The sequence below is a fragment of the Argiope bruennichi genome, chromosome 7 (assembly GCF_947563725.1).
Source record: "Argiope bruennichi chromosome 7, qqArgBrue1.1, whole genome shotgun sequence".
Lineage (NCBI taxonomy): Eukaryota > Metazoa > Arthropoda > Arachnida > Araneae > Araneidae > Argiope > Argiope bruennichi.
Window position 1 is genome coordinate 72,383,831 of NC_079157.1, and position 21,042 is coordinate 72,404,872.

At 27.3% G+C, this 21,042-nt stretch overlaps 1 protein-coding gene across 5 annotated transcripts in view; it reads left to right on the forward strand.

Moving 5' to 3' along the window:
* Positions 1-21,042, forward strand: part of LOC129974984 (obscurin-like) — a 236,724-nt gene that overhangs the window by 83,313 nt on the left and 132,369 nt on the right. For 4 of the 5 annotated variants that reach the window (XM_056087826.1, XM_056087825.1, XM_056087827.1 and 1 more), the window contains 8 exons: positions 1,062-1,215; positions 2,932-3,107; positions 5,279-5,354; positions 11,407-11,591; positions 14,415-14,541; positions 15,739-15,914; positions 18,132-18,237; positions 20,646-20,818. In XM_056087826.1, coding sequence (XP_055943801.1) covers positions 1,062-1,215; positions 2,932-3,107; positions 5,279-5,354; positions 11,407-11,591; positions 14,415-14,541; positions 15,739-15,914; positions 18,132-18,237; positions 20,646-20,818 — 1,173 coding nt within the window. The remainder of the gene's footprint in view (positions 1-1,061; positions 1,216-2,931; positions 3,108-5,278; positions 5,355-11,406; positions 11,592-14,414; positions 14,542-15,738; positions 15,915-18,131; positions 18,238-20,645; positions 20,819-21,042) is intronic. The other variant, XM_056087828.1, reaches the window with a different exon arrangement.

A 21,042-nucleotide genomic window follows, 5' to 3' on the forward strand; every position in this document is an offset into this window, starting at 1 on the left:
AAATACATTTCTATAAGCAATAATTCCCTACAGATAACTATTTACTATAATTTGATATGCTAACAATAAATTATTATATAATCAATTAGATATAAAATAACAATAAAACAACATTTAGAAATATTTTACACACATCAGAATAACAGCCTCCCCAAAAATCCTTTTAGTAAACCTTTCAGTAGTACTTTAACCAAAATAATTAGTCCTTTTGACTATAATATATCTAACTAGATCTATATTCCTAAGAGTACCATATTCGTTGGAAAAAATTTAGTTTTTACATCTTATATACATATTTGTTCATTTCGGTAATAAGATTCTTTTCCTATAAAAAATTTATATTTCAAAATATCTTAATATATAAAATGAAAGCGCCCTACATAAGAAATTTCATAATATCTGATATATGATATTATTATGCATATATCAATAATTCTCTTAAAACATGATCAGTTTGATGATACATTATTTTAAATAATAATTGGTAATGACGAATTCAGGAAAAAAAATGGTTATTTTACAAACAGCATATATAAAATAGATTCATACACTTGATAACATTTGACACATACCTCTCTTCAGAAAGAGAATCTTGAAAAATAAAAATCGATGCAAACACGATCAAATTATTGCTGGAATACTGACATAAGTCAGCTGTTATGAAAAATAATTTCAGGACATTATATTTCGTACATATTTCCTTGTTAAAATTGACGTATAATTCTTTAAAAATGCCATATATGAAAGTTGAAAGTTTATTATAGGTAAAAATTGATTATGTTTGTCACTAAAGAGGGAACAGTTATCCTTTAATATAAATATGATCTTAAAGGGATGAAAATAGTTGTATCATCTTATGGGAAATTACAGTGGAAATTATTAATATTAAAATAGCCATCTATTAATTTCCAAAATTATTAGAATAAATTTTAAAATATTGCACACTTATGCGCAAATTTCATTGATGTATAAATTATTTTAAGCATTTGTTGAATATAACATATAGTTGAATAAAACAAGTACTTGAAAAAAAAGATTGTTATTTTTTCTTCTTCTTTCAGCACCTGATACTTTGCCACCTACAACACCTGGTGGTAGTCCGTTGTCATACGGACCTATCTTCAGAGAGAAATTGCGTGATACTGAATTACAGGAAGGCACAGACTTCAGAGTCTGCGTCATTGTTGAAGGCGAACCAAAATCTGAGCTGAAGTTGTAAGTTTAAGCGAAATCATTCACTCGATTTGTAATACAAATTACTCAAAATTTGTAATACAAATTAAACATTCACCCTTATTTTTTAAATCAAACCAGCCGCCTTTAGCGACCAGCTGTTCGGCCGATCATTTATATATCTAAAATAATTAGCAAAACTAAGGAACCATCCAGATCTAAAACCTCTACCGATTTCGCAAATTTTTACTTCATATGAAATTAATGCTATAAATGGTCACATGAAGATCAAATGAATTTCATATGAAATCAAAGGTATATTCTCTAAGCACCGTCATTTCGAGAGATAGTTCAAAATATTATTTCTTTATATATCTTCTGTGGGAAAGATCCTCATAAAATTTGTTTGTCACAATGACTAAATAAAATATATAAGAGAATTTTTACATAACTGAGAGTCATGTTTATTGAAATTGGTTCATGGTTTTGGCTGGTGAACTGTTTCACTAGATATTTCCATAGGAAATTTATTACTCAGTTTTGTTTTTTTCGATTTGTCTCAAAACTGGAGAGAGGAGAAGACAACAGACAACCGTTGATAACATATATAGGAGTCATGGAGTTTTATAAATTATTAAAAACAATCGAAAAAAATGTCAAAATTATCGAATTCGGATTAGCGGTTGAGACTGGGTTGCTGGTTCATTAGGTTTTTTTTTTCTAATTATTTTAAATATATAGATGATATATAATTTAAAATTTAATGATTATTGCTTTGATACGGACGGACATCCATTATTTTTGGAGTAGGAAAAGAAAAATGAAAACTGCATATTGCAGAATATTTTTTAACAGATGGAAATTTGTCATCATAGCAATTTTAGTTATATGTATTTTGACCATCAAAAAGAACTTTATATTAATTTTTTACTTAATTTAATTTCATTTTCTGTCACATTATTTTTATATATTTATATTTGCCTAGAACGTGATTTCTTAAAACTTGAACTGACAATCTAGAGAATGTCCCTGAATTCGACCATCTGTTTTAAAATTATTTTTCCTACTGAATAATAAAAGAAAAAAAAATGAGAAAATTGTACGAAATGAAATAAATGCTACACTGCTCGCATGCTACAAATGACACTTGTTCAATATTTACGGAACACATAAATGATATGTGTTCGTGTTTTCTCGATTCGGCTACAATAAATTTCAAAAGAATGTTTCTAAATAAAATACCTATTTTCTTTTCTGCTAATTATGAAGAAGTTCATCTAAGTTATCGTTTTTCTGCTTAATATAATATTAAAAAAGTACTATGTAATATCTTTTCCAGAATAAATAGCTTCAAGTACCAGCTGGTTGGTGTTTTAACACCGCAAGATTTAACTTATCAGTACCACTAATATTTAATTTACAAAGCACGATTTAAAATTACTTGTACTTATTAATCATTCTCTGAAAAAAAATTTAATTACTTTTTTTCGGATTTTTTTAAAACTTTTATATAAATTTGGAACCTCCAACCAGATTTCTATATCCCCCTATTCATTATCGTTGTCAAATTCATTAAAAATATTTTTTTTCTTCCTGCCTATGCGATTCATGTACTTTATATGCCTATGCGATTCATGTACTTATATGCCTATGCGATTCATGTACTTATATGCCTATGCGATTCATGTACTTATATGCCTATGCGATTCACGTACTTATATGCCTATGCGATTCATGTACATATTTCTTATTGTTTAGCTACAAAAATGACGAAGAAATCGGAACTACTGGCAGAATACGGTACCACAAAGAAAATGACGAATGCTACGAGCTGATAATAGACAAAGTTGAAAAAGATGATGCTGGGAAGTACTCCTGCGTTGCCAAAAGTTCTGCTGGTCAGAATGTCACTGCATGCGATATAGCAGTTACAAGTTAGTGATAAGTTTATTTTGAATCTTGTTTTCAATTGCTATACAGCATATTGGAAATGTATTACAAGCGAAATTTAAAAACTTGTGATTGAAAAACTTTGTATTTCTTTTAAAGATGTTTTTGTTTGAATAATTTTATCCCTGTTAAAGACCAAAATGTTGAACGTCAGAGAAAATAAATGGACCAGTCATTTATTATCAAGCAAAAAACATTAGAATGAATGGATATATTTATTTTTTAATACACATAATATTTCTTTATACATATTAAGAATAGCAAATAAAATAAAATAAGATTATTCGATGCGCAATCAGTTTAAGAAATTTTTAATTATTGACACAAAAGTTCAATTAAAAAAACGCAAACTACATAGACAAATTTCATCCTACATTATCATATTATAAAATGTAAAAATAAATGTAATATTGTATAATATAATAAAAATATATTGTAATGTATATCATAAAGCATAAGATATGAAAGCTTCTGTTTTTTAAAAAGGAATTTTATGAAGCTATGCTTTTAATAAACCCTTGCATTAAAATTAAAATTAATCAATTTATTAATAGATTAAAATTAAATATAAAAAGGTTTTCCAGTATTAACTAAATTCTTCATTTAATTATTCATTTTAATAGGACGGTATAAAACTGTTTGATAGTTCAAATATAAAAAAAGAAATATAAATTTAGATTTTGGTAGCCGTGCATAAAAATGTTTGTACGTTCAATTAATCGCTTCATTTATAAAATAACACAATTATGGTTTTCTTATCACAAAATTATGAAAGTACTTTATATTTTAAAAATATAGGTTACCTTAAAAAGTATTTGTAAAAACTTAACTTTTAAAATAAGTTTTAAATTAAAATTTCTACTTATCAAAAAAATTTATTACGATAAAAGCCGAGTAGGAAAATTAAAACGAATTTGAAAAAGTAGAAAAGCCCCATTTTTAGAGACCCATTTATCAGATTTTTATTTTGTGGCTTACTTTTTGCAGTGCTATGGATTTATTTTAGATGCATGCGCTGTAATGGCCCTATCATCCTTTGTAGTCTTAGGAATTTTTTTGAAAACTAATAGCTTGAAGCGGAAGAAATTGCTACTACATTACGTAGTACGTATCTTTAAGGTCATTTTTTATTCAATTTTAAATAGGAATAATTTGTAAAAGAATTTGAGGAAGGACAGAAAAGTTAATGAAACGCAGTTATGAAATTCAGTCTTGATTTTTCAAATATTTATGTATTTATAACGATGATGGAAATGACTCATTTACTGAAGCATTTTTGTGTGAAGTTTGGTTTTTCTGTTATAGATAAGATAATAATTTTTGAAAGGAATGAAGTGGAAAATTTGACAAAAAGAGGATTGGGAATATATATAATGCAAATAGAAATAATAGTAAAAATTATAATGAAAAACTCTTAAACTTATAATAACATTTTAGAATAATTTTATGCTTAAAAAGTGATGCATTCACGCATTGCTAAATCAACAGTTATGATTTTTAATCCCAAATGCAGAAAAAGATAAATAAATGTATATAATATGAAATAATTTTAAATAATACCTTTTGGAGTTTTTAAAAATGAATCGTCTTATACTGAATTGTTAATGAACTTTTAAAAAAAATTTATGATGAATTTTAAATAAAAAGCAGAAATTTTAGAAGTTAACATATATGGAATTTAAAAAAAAAATTACTGAGTTAACAGATTATGTATTGTACATCAAATTATTGTTAAATTAAATACAAATATACTCTCAAAACATGAACATACGTTACAAAATTAAAAGCTAAATTTATTCAATTCATTAAAAACGAAAATTTCTATTAAAAGTTAAAAAGTTATTAACTGTGTGTTTGAATTAGACCCATTTAAACAGATTTTACCCCCATTATAATCATATATCCCATTTTTAATACATTTAAAACCAAAATATGTTTTTATCTATGGAGATATAGAGACAGGAATGCAAAAGTCGAGTAAGGAATGTTTACATTAGACATTTTTTTGTTATGTATTTTTTGTATTTTTGATTTTTGGTGTGCGTTTTGCAGTGCATCTACGCTGCCTGCTTGTGCAGTTAGCATAACAAGCACCTTGCATTCAAAGTGTGATTTGCATGCTTATAGGCAAAAACCCTTCTTTTATTTTACTCAGGCCCGAAAGTATTCGTGAAAATAGAGGAAGATCGTGACAGGACCTCAACGCCAGACATAATTGACAATGTTCAATGGTAAGTAAACTCGCTTTGCGTTTTATATAATACACAGTTATTGCAGCATCGATATGTTGCAATTAGGGATTGCAATACCGGACCAAAATTTCAATACCGGTATTCGGTATTTTTTAAATCTTAATACCGGGATACCGGTTTTAATACCGGTATTAGAAATTTTAGAAAAAGAAAGAAAATAAGGTGTTTCTTTGTTTTATTTGCCAGTTTTATGAGTGTAAATATCACAAAAAATATGTAACTTATAAATTATAACAGTATATAAAGAATCACAAAAAAGTAAAAGAACAACTTATTTATTTAAATCACAAAAAAATATAAATATCACTATTCAGTCTGTGGTACTATTACAACTTTTTGAAATGTGATCTTAAAAAACATAATGCATCAATTGTACTATTCTTAAGCCTGAAAAGTAATTTTGTGTAAAAATGACCAGCTGTCGAAGACATCTTTCAGCATCTACACTAGTTGGTGATACTGTTAGCAATACGCGACATACTTTTTCCAAGTATTTACCTCTAAATCCCTCATCTTGAAATAAATCAATTTCTCTTCGGATGGTTTTGGATATAGCTGATTTCTGAATTGTATTTTGGTTCGTTGATTTTTTTTTTTATTTATCGCTAATTCTAATTTTTGTTCAAGAGACAATTCCTTTTCACTATCGGCATTAGTGTCATCATAATCTTCGATAACTGAACCGAATTCTTCTGAATGTGGATAGGTTTGTGGGTAAAAAATTGTAAGAAAATTTACTATAAACTTAATCAGATTTGAATTGATTATTTTTTTTTTCTTCTTTTCCATTTTCATTCCCAAAATCATTATAATTATGTAAATACCATAAGACATTTTCTATTTCGTTATTCCTTTTTTCTGTGCGATTTTTCAATGTAAAATATAATTCTTCAGATAGTGATGTGTGCTGTTCTTTCATGATTGCAACATGACATTTATTGTTGCATTAGCTGCTAATAAATTAAAATCTCTATAATAATGCCTCTATGGTCAGTTTTATTGGAAGTAGAGCTGACATAGTTCTGGATATTGAGTCGAATTCACTATCTGAAAAATTAATTTACAGGTTTAAGTCGATTATTGCTTTTTGGATTGGATTTCTAAATTTCAAAAATCTATCCATCATTAGGAGTAAACTGTTCCAACGTGTCTTAGAATCAATTATTAACATATATTTTGTTTTATTTTCAGTTAGTATATATATTTGTAATATGGCTTTTTTTAGGGGAAAGTTTAAATATCTTAACAATTTTTCGAACTTTATAAATCATAGGAAGCAATTCTTGATGGGTTAATATTTCATCCTCATTAGCAATATCTTCAACAATTGCATTGTCATTATCTTCATTGTCAATATCACTCTCACTCTCACTCTCTTCAAAGTTGGAATCCGAAATTTCTATATCCACACTATTTGGATTCTTTTCTTCTTTATTTTTATTTATTATTTTTTTTTTTTGTATAATACATCTATTACTCCTTATTGAATTCCATGATCATAGCACAATTGCTGATTTGCACCAATCAACTTTCCAACTTTTTTCATAACTGTTGCTCCATTAGTCGTTATGGATACAATATCTTCTTTCAGGGATAATCCATGTTTCGCTAATTTAGATTTAAGCAATTAATTAAGCCATTAATTAGCTAATTAATTTCACCCGTCAGGAAGACATAAAAACAAAAACGTATACTATTTTGTTATTTTGGCGATCCCTGAACAAATAGTGGAGACAATTTAAAAAATTTGTAGTAAATACCGAAAAACCGGTATTTAAATTTGTGAATACCGGTATTACAAAATTGTACAAATGGCTCCAAATACCGGTATACCGGTATTGCAATCCCTAGTTGCAATAGCTACTTATGTCAGCTTATTTTTCTGTTTTGAAATGAAATTAAGCGGTTTTTATATATGTGTGATCACCTTTTTGTGAGCTACTGATTCGTAAGGAATATTGGTTTTAATAAATTCTATTAAATCTCATGCATAATTTGATGTTCGTGCTCTCCCAATAAAGTATTTTTAAACATGAAATTCTGGTAGGTAGCAAATTATTTTAGCAGAATGATATTTGCTATATTTATTGAGCACATGAACTTTTTTTCAACGAAGTTAAGTCCTATGTCATCACATTGCCATTAACAACGTAACTATAGATTAATGTATCTTTCAATTACATGTTGATCTTCGTTGATATTGTAACTTCAATTTTTACGAAAACTTTGCTAACAATTAACAAATTCTTTTTTCTTTTTGTCTTAATTTTCAAAAATGGAAGAAAGTATCATGAAAGAAGGAAAAAAAAATTGAATTTAATTGCAACAATGAAAGGTATTGTGGGAAATTTTGCGAAAAGTATGACTAAAAATTATTATAAGCCAGAAAAAAAATTGGACGGCAATTAAATTGATATCATTAAAAGACAATTTTTTAATTTTAAAATGATTAAAAATGAATTAAATAAAATTATTGCGGAGAAATTCCAAAATTTCATTTAAATTTTACAAATATTCAATTAAATTTTTAAAAACTGATCCGAGGTATATATTTTGACCACCAAAATATGTTTGTACCAAATTTGGTAGCTCTAGGTTAAATAAACCGGCCTTTAGGGCGTTAACATACTCATATTCTTTTTTATTTTACGTATAAATATATTCTTGAAAAATGGTCGTTCCGTAAAACTTTAATTTAAAAAAATTATGCTATCCATAATTCCTTTCAGAATCAGCAGGTACTGTCCAAAATAAATTCTTCATTTACCAATAATTGGCAATTCTGCATATGATAAGGTTGATAAAAATTCTATTAAAACATAAATAGAATATTATTTTTAAATAGATATATTTATTTAAAGAGTATTTGACTAAAAAAATTCCCTTTTGTGCTAAGTATTCCTTTATTTTGATTGTATAAAAGTTTTATTGATTATATAGAAGAATCACTTCTACGCCAAATATTCTTTTAATGAGTTTAATCCTTTAAACATAAATCAGCTGAAATTTTTTCCATCTCTTTATTGAAACGAGATGCAACTAATTTAAATATTAAAATATGAAACTTCTGGTATTAGGAATCATTGTAAAATTCATTTTTATTTTTTTAAAATTATTTATAATTTAATGGGGAAAATCATTTCCATTAGTTTAAAAAGGGGATTTAGAGATTTTTTACAAAAACAAAAGGAATATTTAAGTGATAAAAGCACTATTCAACAGATGAATTTATCAATTTGTCAAAGGTCTGTAGATATTCATTAGATTTCTGATAAATTTTTAGAAACAATATTGAGAAAAATTATTTTTTTACTACCTTTAAAGTAATGAGTGTTTAGGCAGTTCCAATCCATAATTACACCACTGATTCAAAACAAAAAATTTTAATACTATATATAACTGATTCTAATGAAATATCAGCGACATAGAATACTTGCAGCATAGTATGAAGAATGCTGAAGTCTGTGTTAGGTTTTTTTTAAGTGTTTTATTTTCATTTTAAATCTGTTATTATTTTTATAATTAATTATGAAAGTTATTGAAAATTTAGTATTATTTTAATGTATCTTATAGTGTATTTCGAAAAATTTCTTTAATACTCTGTTTTTGCCTTACACTATTTATTTCTGTTTTTGGCAATTTTCTAAAAATAACTTCATAATTCGAAGAGCTTTTTAAAGATAAATACGGTTGAAAAATTATGGTATTTCCCTGATTTTTCTTAAAAATTGTTATCTGTCTTAAATATTACAACCAATCCTTTAATACATTATTTTGCTCTTTGGCTCTTCCGTTCGAAATGTTTGCAAGATCAAAGTTTCCTCAAACATTCGTATAATTATTATTTCTGTTTACATCATCAAATCCAATTTTCAAAAATGATGTAAGACGATGTGAGGGAAAAATCTTTTACATGAATGATTTACGATCTGCATGTGATAAAAATTTACATCAAGGCATAATTTTTTTAAATTATTACTCTTATTCATTAGCATATTCAATTTTCCATAAGGTCTATTTGTCACTTTCGACAACTTTGCATATTCTAATTATTTCCCTGAGGTCTATTTGCTGCTTAAGATAAATTTGCATATTTCAGTCATTACTCAGAATTTAATCGTGATCCAATATCTAATTTGTAAGCAATTTCGGATAAATTTATACTTTCCATCGATAAAAATCCACTAAATGCATAAAGAATTTTATTCTGTTTAAGTAATTAAATCGATTTCTCAAATAGTTATGCAAATTATATTTTCATACAATCTCCTCTGATCAAATTACGTCATTTCGAAACCGTAACATTTTAAACAAAAGTAGTTTCAACCTTTTACTAACAAATCTGACCTACGAATCTTTAAATATAACATTTAAATGATTTTAGTAATTTTTTATGACCACTTCAAGGAAGATCAACTCATTCAACTCCTATTACATCTTGTAAGCGGATTGTGATTAAATTTTTGTTACAAAAATGGGGGAGTGGAGGCCAGTTTCTTTTTTTGGGGAGTGGAGGCCGAGAAGTTTTTATAACACTTTACTAATAGGAGTGAAGGAATGCATGAAAATTTAGGAAGCATGAATTTTATATAATTACTACGTCATTTTTATGAATTACGTTTAATTCTTACAAAATTACGTAACGTATTTTTTCTTAAAATTAGAAAATTATTATGTATTAATGAATTATTATTTTATATGAAATATAACAATTTTATATAGTTTCATCAAAATTACTATGTAACGGTTTTATATTTATTTTATTTAATTTCCATGTAAAAACTAGTATAAAAATTGCTGTGAATTTTTTTTCTTCAGTTGTTAATTTAAACAGAATAAAATATAGGTATTTGCATTATTTAGAATATTTTTCCAATTGAAAGTGTGTAATCATCTCTAACGTCTATTTTTTAATTTTAATTTATATCTTATTTTTATTATTTTATTTTTCAACCCCACACAACTTACCTAAAAGGTGAACAGGTAGTCTCGAATTTACGGGGAGAAATTTATTACATAAATGCAACTATAATTTATTACATATATTTATTTTTATTTTCCAACCCCACTCAGCTTACCTAAAAGGTGAACGTAGTGTAGAATTTACGGGGAGAAATTTATTTCATAAATGCAATTATAATTTATTACATATATTTATTGTTTTATTTTTCAACCCTACTCAGCTTACCAAAAGGTGAAAAGCTAGCTTCGAGTTTACGGGGAGAAATTTATTACATAAATGCAACTATAATTTATTACAGATATTTATTTTTATTTATTTCTTATTTTATTGTTTTATTTTCCAACCCCACTTAGCTTAACTAAAAGGTGAAATGCTTGACTCGAGTTTACGGGAAGAAATTTATCACAGCTATAAAGGGTGGAAAAGAAAAAAGAAGAAAATTACATTTATTTATTACTTGTAGTAAAACACAATAAATAGATGTAAATAAATAAAGTAATGAAAATAAAATTTATAATTAGATGCAATTATAAAAATTATGTACCCATGCATAATTAATTATCTATAGGGCCATGTTTAAATTGGATACTCTACATATTATAGATACGTTTATCCTATTCTCTTGTATTTCTTCAAGTCGAAGTCATATTATTGAGATGGTTCTTGTTAGTAAATCAGATCAAGTCCTTTCTGATAGATTAATAGCAATTATTATTCTAGAATTGCTTTTGAAAAATTTAAAGAAATGTCGCAATATATTTATTCATATCATTTTATTGCCTTTACGAACGAAATAAGATTTATATTTTGAACTATACACAAAATATAAATTAAATTATCCTCGTTCTTGAAATGTATTTGTCTTTGATGTAAAAACGACTTTCTTCTATCATTTCATTACATCCGAGAACCAGATAGTTTTGTTTTTGTTTGTTTATTTATTAATAATATTTTGTATTAAATCGGTAACTTTATTGAATTTCACCAGTTTTGTGAACTGCTAAATATTTTCTGAAAAATATCATTGCTCTATCTTCCCTGTTCTAAAATTAACTGCCTACTTCCTAGGACTAAAGATAATGGTGGCATAGAGGTAGAATCAAGCGAACGTTTCAAAGTTGCCATAGATGAATTGGAAGACACTGTATCCTTGATGTTCCAACATGTGACACCAGATGATGCTGGAATGTACACATGCGTTGCCAGCACCAGTAGTGGTAAGATATCTTGCAGTGCTGAACTCACAGTTCAAGGTATGTAGTTAATTCTATTTAGTTTCTTTAAAATAAATGTCTTTAATACGATTTTTTATATATTTCTATATCTGCAAACATAAGACTTTTACAATGAACTAATCTAAGCTTTAATCATTACCAAACACATTTATAATAAATTAAATGTCTTATGTTAAACACCGACAAATTTCTATAAACCTACATCAGAATATTAATATTTTCGAAACAACTATCGAGCCAATACATTGACTGTGAGATTATGTTTTAAAATTTGATGATTAAGGTTTTAAAAACATATAAAATCGTTATAATATTCTTTAAAAAATTATATAATATGCATTTGCATGGAATGTGTCAAAAAATAATTATCACTTATTTTTTGTAAAATTATGTTGGCAAACATTAGTTTAACTGAAAACTATAGAAGTGTGTATACGAATTGCTCTAGAATATGAGAATATATCTAGAATATATATACGAATTGTTCTAGAATCATGTATTAACGTTTGAAATAGTAAAATTTACAATGAGTATATGGATTAATGCCGTTAATGCATGAGGAGTTAGCAGAATTGAATGTTTTAAAATCATAAATTATAATATATGCGTTGTAATTATGTTCGTCTTTAGAATAAAATAGATTTTAAAATACCTTTTATTCAAAGTTCACAATTTGTGAGCATAATTTTCATCAATGAAATCCCTTTTTGTGTATTCAACCCGTATAGCATAATTGTTAAGATGTTTAATCACTTCAATATTTTAATTTTTCATTGGAATAATCCACTTTGTCTCAAGATATTGTTTTTACTAAATTACATTTCATATTATATGTCGGTACACAACTTAAAAATTTATAAATAGCCAAAGTGCAGGAAAAATATAAATTATGTACAAAACAAATTATCACTCGCAAAGCATTGCCATACTGCTTGACAAAAAAAGAAATAACAAAATTAAGCATTTTGTGATCTAGGATACAAATGATTTGTCATTTATCCTACAGCTAAATATGGAGTGTATATAGGAGTTAATTTTGTTGTATCTCCAAGTTATCACTAGGCGCGATTGATGTAGCGTTATTAATTAGAATTAGAGAGAGAATATATTAAAAATAGAGAATATATAAAAAGAGAAAAGAGAATATATTTAAAAAAAAACAAGCTGAATATTAAAAAAGGCTTATAGAACGTGATATAATGGCCGCAATAAAATAAATGTTATAATCTTGTGATTACACAAGTATAGCAAACAAATTTTGAGCAAATTGCTTCTAAATGGAATTAAATCAGAGAATTAAATATTTGAAACTTAATATTCGATTGAATAAATTTATTTATTATTCATTTATTTCCAGAAACTGAATATTGCAATAATTTAATGTTAATATATTTATGAAGAAATCGATTTTGTCAAAATTTACCAGTTCATTATCTTTCATATTCCAGACAGTAAAATTATTAATATATAAATTGCAAAAAAAAAAAAAAAAAAATGCTTTTAGGCTTTGCTTTCACGAGAATATTACTCATGTTATATGGTTTTGATGCATTTGCTGTTCTAGCAGGAACATTATGAAAATGGATTACAATGCAGAAAAATGTTGTTAAACATAGATTTTGTTCCTTTGAAAATTATCGAAGCAGAATTACTTATATTGAATATTAGCAGAATTATAACTAATATTAAATAAAAGTAATTCATTTTTATTGTGATCTAGTTTGACATTAAATTCGAAAACAGGATCCAAAGTTCACATTAAAAACATAGTTAAAGAAGAAAAATAAATTATAATATTTAAATTCTGCTTTAAGTTTATTTATATAAACTTGTTGGCAGATGCGTTTTTGCATGGTTCTTCTAACCGAGTGGTTTGAAAAATCACCATCTCTGCTTCATAGTTTAGACAGCTGCTTTCTAAAAACAGCATGTTGCTGATGACTGCATTTTTAATTAAGATTTAGAAAGATATTTATTATTTGATGTTAATAATTCTCCTTTGTTTCAGTATTTTTTATTTTTATTTATCGATACTGAATTTTCTAAAAGAAATTATCAATTTTCTATCTCACTTATCGATCTGGGTTTTCTCAGAATCTGACATTGTAAAAATTATACCTCTTTTATCTCAAGAATTTAAATCTGTTAACAATTTTCAATTTAAAAATTTTTTTCTAAAATTGCCGAAATATTCATACATATTTCTCTTTCTTTTATAAATTTTTAATAATTATCAGATAAATTAAATATGACAATTCACAAAAGTTAAGATGCAAATAACTTCTCTGGTTTTTATATAACACTTCACTTTATGCATTTTATGCTGTTATAATTTTTAAGCAGATAAACAAACAAAAATTCACTACAATTTTCTCAATATTGATTTCTTTATGCTAAAAACATTCTTTGACTTAAATTAATTAACAATATTAAAAAGATTATTCATATTTATTATAAAAATCGGCCAAATTCTTAATTTTTCTTGAATTGCATTTTATCGTTTTTTGAATATCTAAAAATGTATTAATTTTTTTACCGATCACCGTATACATATATATCAATTTTAAATTTGTAGAATATTTTCACAAATATCACTTCAACAATCATAATATCCTTTTTTTATTTAATTTATGGTGATAGGCTTTTTTTTGCAATTTTAATTCTCATAAATCCAAATGAAGATTTTAAAAATTAACAAATTAAACATTGTTAAATCCAAAGGCAAGATTTTTAATTTGCATATCATTATTGTTGGATTTCATACTAAAACCTTATTTTTTAAAGCAATATTTCTTAAATTTTAAATGTAGCTACATTTATGTTATTTTTTAAAAAATTAAGGTGGACTTCTTCGAGATCCGGAGGCTCCTAAGTTGAAAGCTCAAACAAAGACTGTTGATGTCAAAGCAGGAAATTCTGCCTTGCTCGAACTTACAGCGACAGGTTTCCCGAAACCAGTAATCACATGGTATGTTAGTTATTTTTAAGATCATTCATCAAAAAATTAATAACCATTACAATTTGTAACGAATTATTCTGACTGCCAACGTATCTATGATTCAGTACAAAATAGCATGATTTAAATCTGAAAGTCGTCAAGTAAATCAGGGAACCATAAAAAAAATATCCCAAATTTTGGTAAAGACTGACTTAATTTCTCACTTTCTCTGAAATATATAATTATCAGGAAGAAGACAAATAATATAAAATAAAAATGTTATTTTTATAAAAAAAATTAATTTTATAATGCGACCAAAAATTGAAGTAACCGATTTTTTGTTTCCTTTTTTTCTTAATAGGAAAACCAAAAATATTAGTACAAGTTACAAAATAATACATTTATTTAATCAGACGTGGCTACAATGTACATCATTGATTTTGACGAACACAAACTAAATAAGAAAACAGTTTACTCCAGCAGAAAAATAAAGTACTGAAGTGAGATAGAATAATTCATAAGATTTTTTTCAATACCTTATAATTAGTGTTTTTCTTACCATTTTATATATATGTCTATAGTCAAAAACAAAATTGTTTAAATGAGATATTTATTCAATAAAATTTTGTATCAAATATTTTAGAATTTATATTTAAGCTCAGCCATTTCAAAACAACAAGAAGCTATTTCTTTTCAATTAATGACTCAATTTTTTTTATGAATCCGAGTTCAAGCAATGAGATTTTTGATTTTTGCAGCTCCTGAGATAAATCGTCAGAAAATGCAAACTATCGCCAATTAACACGGAAAAATTTTCTGATTTATGTATAATGGCGATTGGCGATCTTAGCATAATCTGAAAATCGCCAGCACATGTTGGAATGCAACCATCTTGATGAAATATTAACATCTTATGTATAATACAACTTGGAGCTCTTGGACTAATCTGGAATTCGCAGTATAAATTTGGGAGCCATAAAATAAACAAGTATCCATTATTTTATCAGAACCAATTGATTGTGACTAAAAATAGAGGTAAAAGGACTTATACTGGAATACACTCGGAGAAAGAATGAAAATACTGAAAACATATTCTCTATTTCCTGATTTTTAAATGTCAGAGATTCTCAAATTGGTGCTATAAATGAAGATATCTGGAATCCACTTAATATATATGAAATATAATCTATTTACATATAGATTATATGCAATCTGTTATTCTTGCAGGACAAAAGATGGCGAAGAGTTGAAGATGGGAGACAAATTCGTAATGCTCCAGGAAGATGATGAGACATTTACAATGGCAATAAAAGATATTAACCAGGAAGATAGTGGAAAATACTGCGCAGAAGCTATCAACGATATGGGCAAGGATGACATCACTTATGACGTCCGTGTAACAAGTACGTATTAGTGATAGTTCATAAATGATGTCTCTTGCTCTGCTTATAAAATGTTATAGATTGAAAATTACCTATAAACATTACATATATATAGGGAATTGGATATAGAGAACATTGGATAGCAATAGATTTCAAAAGAAAAAGAAATAAATATTTTTTTTGTTCATGACATTATGAGATGCGTGATTAGATTATGTGCAAATATGAAGTTAAAATCGTTACACCCTTTGAAATTGTTGATACGAACGTTGTCTCGGTGTTTCTAATATAGATATATACTGAAAACTATTGAATATACAGAAACTTATTTAGAGTAAAAGCCAAAAACATATGTATTTCTACTAAATACAGATTCAGTACAAGTTTCAGCGTATTTAAGAAACAAATCGAATTAATATAATCATGATCAGTGTGAAAAAAGTATAGTATAATCAGTATCCTATACACGAGAGAGCATCAATCAGCGATCTTATCGGTAAATATCGAAGTTACCAATATTTAAGAATCATTAATTTAACAAGAAACGTCAACTTTTGCGTATACAAATAAACACAATGTTCATCTGGTTATTTCGATATCTATCATTGTTGCTTCATGGAATGCGTTGAAAAGAAGAAAAAAAAAAAAAACTCGTATACAATTTTTGGAAAGGACATCTTAATAATTGCGGAATTTATTTTCCTGATTAACAATAAAAAAAGTATATGATAGTCGAATTCGAATAACGTATAATCACTGATAGTTTTTGCATAGAATAGACTCTAAGCCGAAATAACTTAACCTCATTAAATTTTTTGGGTGGAGTTATTGCAAACAACAGGTGCAGAGACTCCAACAAGCCTGCAAAACATTCACTTTATAACTGATACTATTACTTCCAGTGCATCAGATGTATGGCAAAACTTGCATCACGAAATTCAATCGAAAGTTAGATACATGCTGCAACTAAAAGAGATATGAATTGAGCATAAAGTTAAAAAGGCCTAGTCACGGTTTATAAAATTAATTACTAGTTGTTAAATTTAATTAAACGTAGTTGCTTCTTTCTTATTCATTTGTAACGATGTTAGAAATCCTAAACAAACAAAAGAGTATTCGACTCGTTCTATTCTCAACATAATGTGGGCATGGTATCTTTTCTTTCTAAATTGGCAATCATAATGGAACTTCGGGATTTATTCTCAGTTTCAAAACACGATTTTCACTTGCGCAATTTATAACGAAAAGATGCTATGAGATAGTACATCGCTTAATACTTAGACAGAATTTTCCAAAAAAAATAAAATCCATATAAAAGACCATGTTTAAACGGACTTTAAAATTCACTTTTTATATTTAAATGTGTTTTTGAATGAAGAATTTTCATGCTGTTAGTTAGATAATTTAAATATCATATTTATCTAAAGGTTAATAAAAGCATTTATTAGGAAAAGTAATTGCATATATGCCGTAAGAAATGCTAATTAATTGTTATGATATCAAAGAATAGTCGCCAATTTTTCTATTTGTTAACGAGAAGATATTCGAAAGCTCTTTTAAATCTTATATAATTAAATAAATCATAAATTATTTTCCTAATATCTATTTTGAAAGGCATTACCATCGATGTTGCACAACTATTCCAGTTTGTGATTGATATCAATATATGTATTATTTTACTTAACTTCGCATTTACAAATAATGATTAATAATCTTTTTTATCTTTGGTTAACTTCATATTTCCTAGTGATTATAAACAAAATGTAACATTATAGAAACAGTGCCAAAAAATGCAACAGCAAATAAAAACTTGTATTGGTTTCGGATATTAAAAGGACATGATTCTCAAATTAGGATCAACGCGTTCAATATAGTTTTTAAATCCATTCGGCTTGCAACATATTTTTAAAAAAATTATGCTTCAATAATTCACATATTTGCTTATTTTCAAAAACTTTTAGAATTTATCATAGAAATTTCAGTAATTTAATTTAACATTCAGATGATAAGAAAGGAAACATTAATGTTCCTTAAACAAACGTCAAATGTACGGAAATTTTATTTCGTGCAAAGAATGAGTAAAAAGAACTGTTTCTCTCAGCTACGAAAAATATTCATTTTGGTGATAAAGCTTTTCTAGGGAAGAAATATGTTTCAATATTATATATATTTGAAATTTTTATGAACTAAATGTACTGTTCTGAAACCATATAACTGATTTTTGATGCTTTCCATTAGGTCCACCCAAGTTCCTTAAGCAGATGAAAGGTAGCAGCGTTTTGGTTGGGGAAGACATTGAGTTCTCTGTAGAAATCGATGGGTCGCCTGAGCCCACCGTTGCATGGTTAGTGTATAATTGTGATCTACCTATTAACATCTTGAGATATTTAGAAAAAATATTCATCTATTCTCAATGACAATGATTTCAGTTTTACAAATGGTTTGTTGACCCTTTTATGCATGCTTGTTAAATGCCGATTTTAATAAACCAAGCTTATTGTTTTTAATCAAAACATTCTTTCGTTTTTAAGAATATTCCTTTACACTTATAAATATGGTAAAAAAAATTTTGATTAAAACCATATACATAATAATACAATTCTAGTAAATTATTGAATTTTTTTCAAGATCCCATAACCAAAATTAATGAAAGAAATATTTGTCTAGCTACAGTTGAAAATCTGAAATAAATATTTTCGCATAATAGTTTATTGAAAGAAAATAACAATATTAGCACGATTTCTTTAGATATTCCATGATTATTTTCTAATGATGTATAAATAATAGACAAAATCTCTATCAATTTTCTAATTCTCTGTTTATTGCCAACTAAATGGAAACCCGTAGAGAGTGAAATTTCGCTTCCTTATATTACGTTAAAAATTATAATTAGTCCTGTATTTTTTAAGTTAATTTCACATATATCTTTTTGTCCTTAGAATATTATTTGTTAAAATAACCTATGATGGGCCAATGAAAAAAATTGAATTGTGAAAATCGGATAAATTATGAAATATGATCCGCAGATAAACAAATACAAATGTTTCAGTTCTAACAGAAGCAAAAATACATGTCTATTCTTTTCCTATTCGAAACTTCTCATTGAAACCAAAAACCGAAAACCAGGACAGTATATATGAATATAAGGTTTAGAAAAAATATACATAGCTAATAAATAGATGTCGAGATTATATTTACATTTATTGGCGTTACCTATATACCAAAATAATTTAGATGCTATAGAAGCAAATGCTATATTTACCAAACCCCTTTTATTCAAATTTTTGCAAGAATTTTTATATGCAGAAATACCACCAAAACTTTAGAACGGTCCTATTAACTTGAGAACTGGGGCAAGTATTGCAGTCAACTTGGTGTCTAGATATAATTTAGCTGTTTAGATATAATAAATTCGTTGTTTGTCGTCAGATGGCGCTGTAACGCATTACCCTCATAGACACCAAGTTTGGGGCAATAGTTTTCACCGTTCTTAAGTTAATATGGGGTAGAATAACTTTATAACCTGCATTTCTATCCAAGGATAATGAATGCAACTATTAAGTTTCAAGTCATTTGAGCAAATTGGATGTTTAATTTTTGTTTCATTTACTGACTGTACATATTTTTTCAACGTAAGTATGCATTGTCTCACCGAAATAAAAGAGAATGATCGCAGAGAGTAATTCAATAAATCCTTACGAAGAGGAAGCAGAACGAGATTTTCCAATACGTATTATCTTAATATTCTCATTTTAATTTATCCAACGCTTGAATTTCATGTTGCAGAGAAATGTTGGAATTTCGCTTTGTATAGGATTTCAGATTTCAAAAATTCAAATGCAATTTCTTAGAAGAAAATGAAGATGATAAAACAGAATTTTAAAACTATCAAAGAAAATTAAAATTTTAAATAACCTGAACAACGGTAGATTTGTTTAGCCAGTTGTAGGCTAAAAATAAATCAAGCATCATTGAAATAAAGAGATTCGCTCTAATGTCAAAACAATGGGCAGAATTCTTAAAATGCAGAAACTGTTTGATTTTTAAGTGGAGTCTTTGCGCAAGTGAATAAATAAGAAACGCATTTATGAAATTAAATAAAATTGCGCAAATTTGCTTATCGTATAATTCATACAGAATTACGTTAGGCATTATTCTAAAAAATCATCACTTTTTCAGAGAATTCCTTCTTTATACTTACTTAATAATCCCCGGGGGGCACCTCGAAATGAGGATGAGATGCTTCTGGCATGGTGGTTGGATCTCGTCACCCTGGAGGGTACACTAATAGGTGGGGTATCTGACTCCTCCCATCGATGACGGGACGTACTTCCTTCGGGGAGGGTTGTACCGTGGCCAGTGACGGCCCTTAGAACTCAACCACAGTTCCCGCCAGTGTTGCTGTTGCGGCGGTCCGGTCATTCAGTTTTTATGGTTTAAATCCGTGTGCCTTCGTGGCGGGTCGGAGAGTTAGATGGCTGACTTATACTTACTTAATGAGCAATAATAAAAAAAATCAGTATAGGTTTGTTTCATTTTCCCTTTTAATCACGATACTATTTAGGCCTATTTAAATTATAAATATTTTCTTAATATGAACTATACCTCAACACATTATTTCCAAATGAAGTTTACAAAACGCGATTCTACCTATGTCCGATATATTTAACACATAACCTCCGCATTTAATAAAGGTTTATTTTATAATCAATACTGCACGTATTGCCCCTCATTGTGTACTCGTTCTCTTAGGAGCAAAGATGGCCAAGCCCTGTCTCCTTCCGATAGAGTTCAAATAACATCGGACGGCAAAATAAAGAAGCTGATCATAAAGAACGCTAAAGTTGAAGATGCTGGAAATTACTCTTGCATTATCAAAAACGAGCATGGAAGTCAGGGAGGATATGGAGCCGTAGAAGTGAGCTGTAAGTCATGAAGAAATTTCAATATGAAATATTCTCCAGAATTTTTATATGGATATCCCTTTTTGTGGCTATATACAGGGTGTTTACAAAGTCCCGGACCCATTTTGATGTTTAATAACTCATAAAATAATAAAGATAGATTAAAATTAATAACATAAATGGTTAAATAGACTCAAAAAGTTTCATGACCCTTGTCAATGAACTTCCACGTGTGCCCCCTTCGT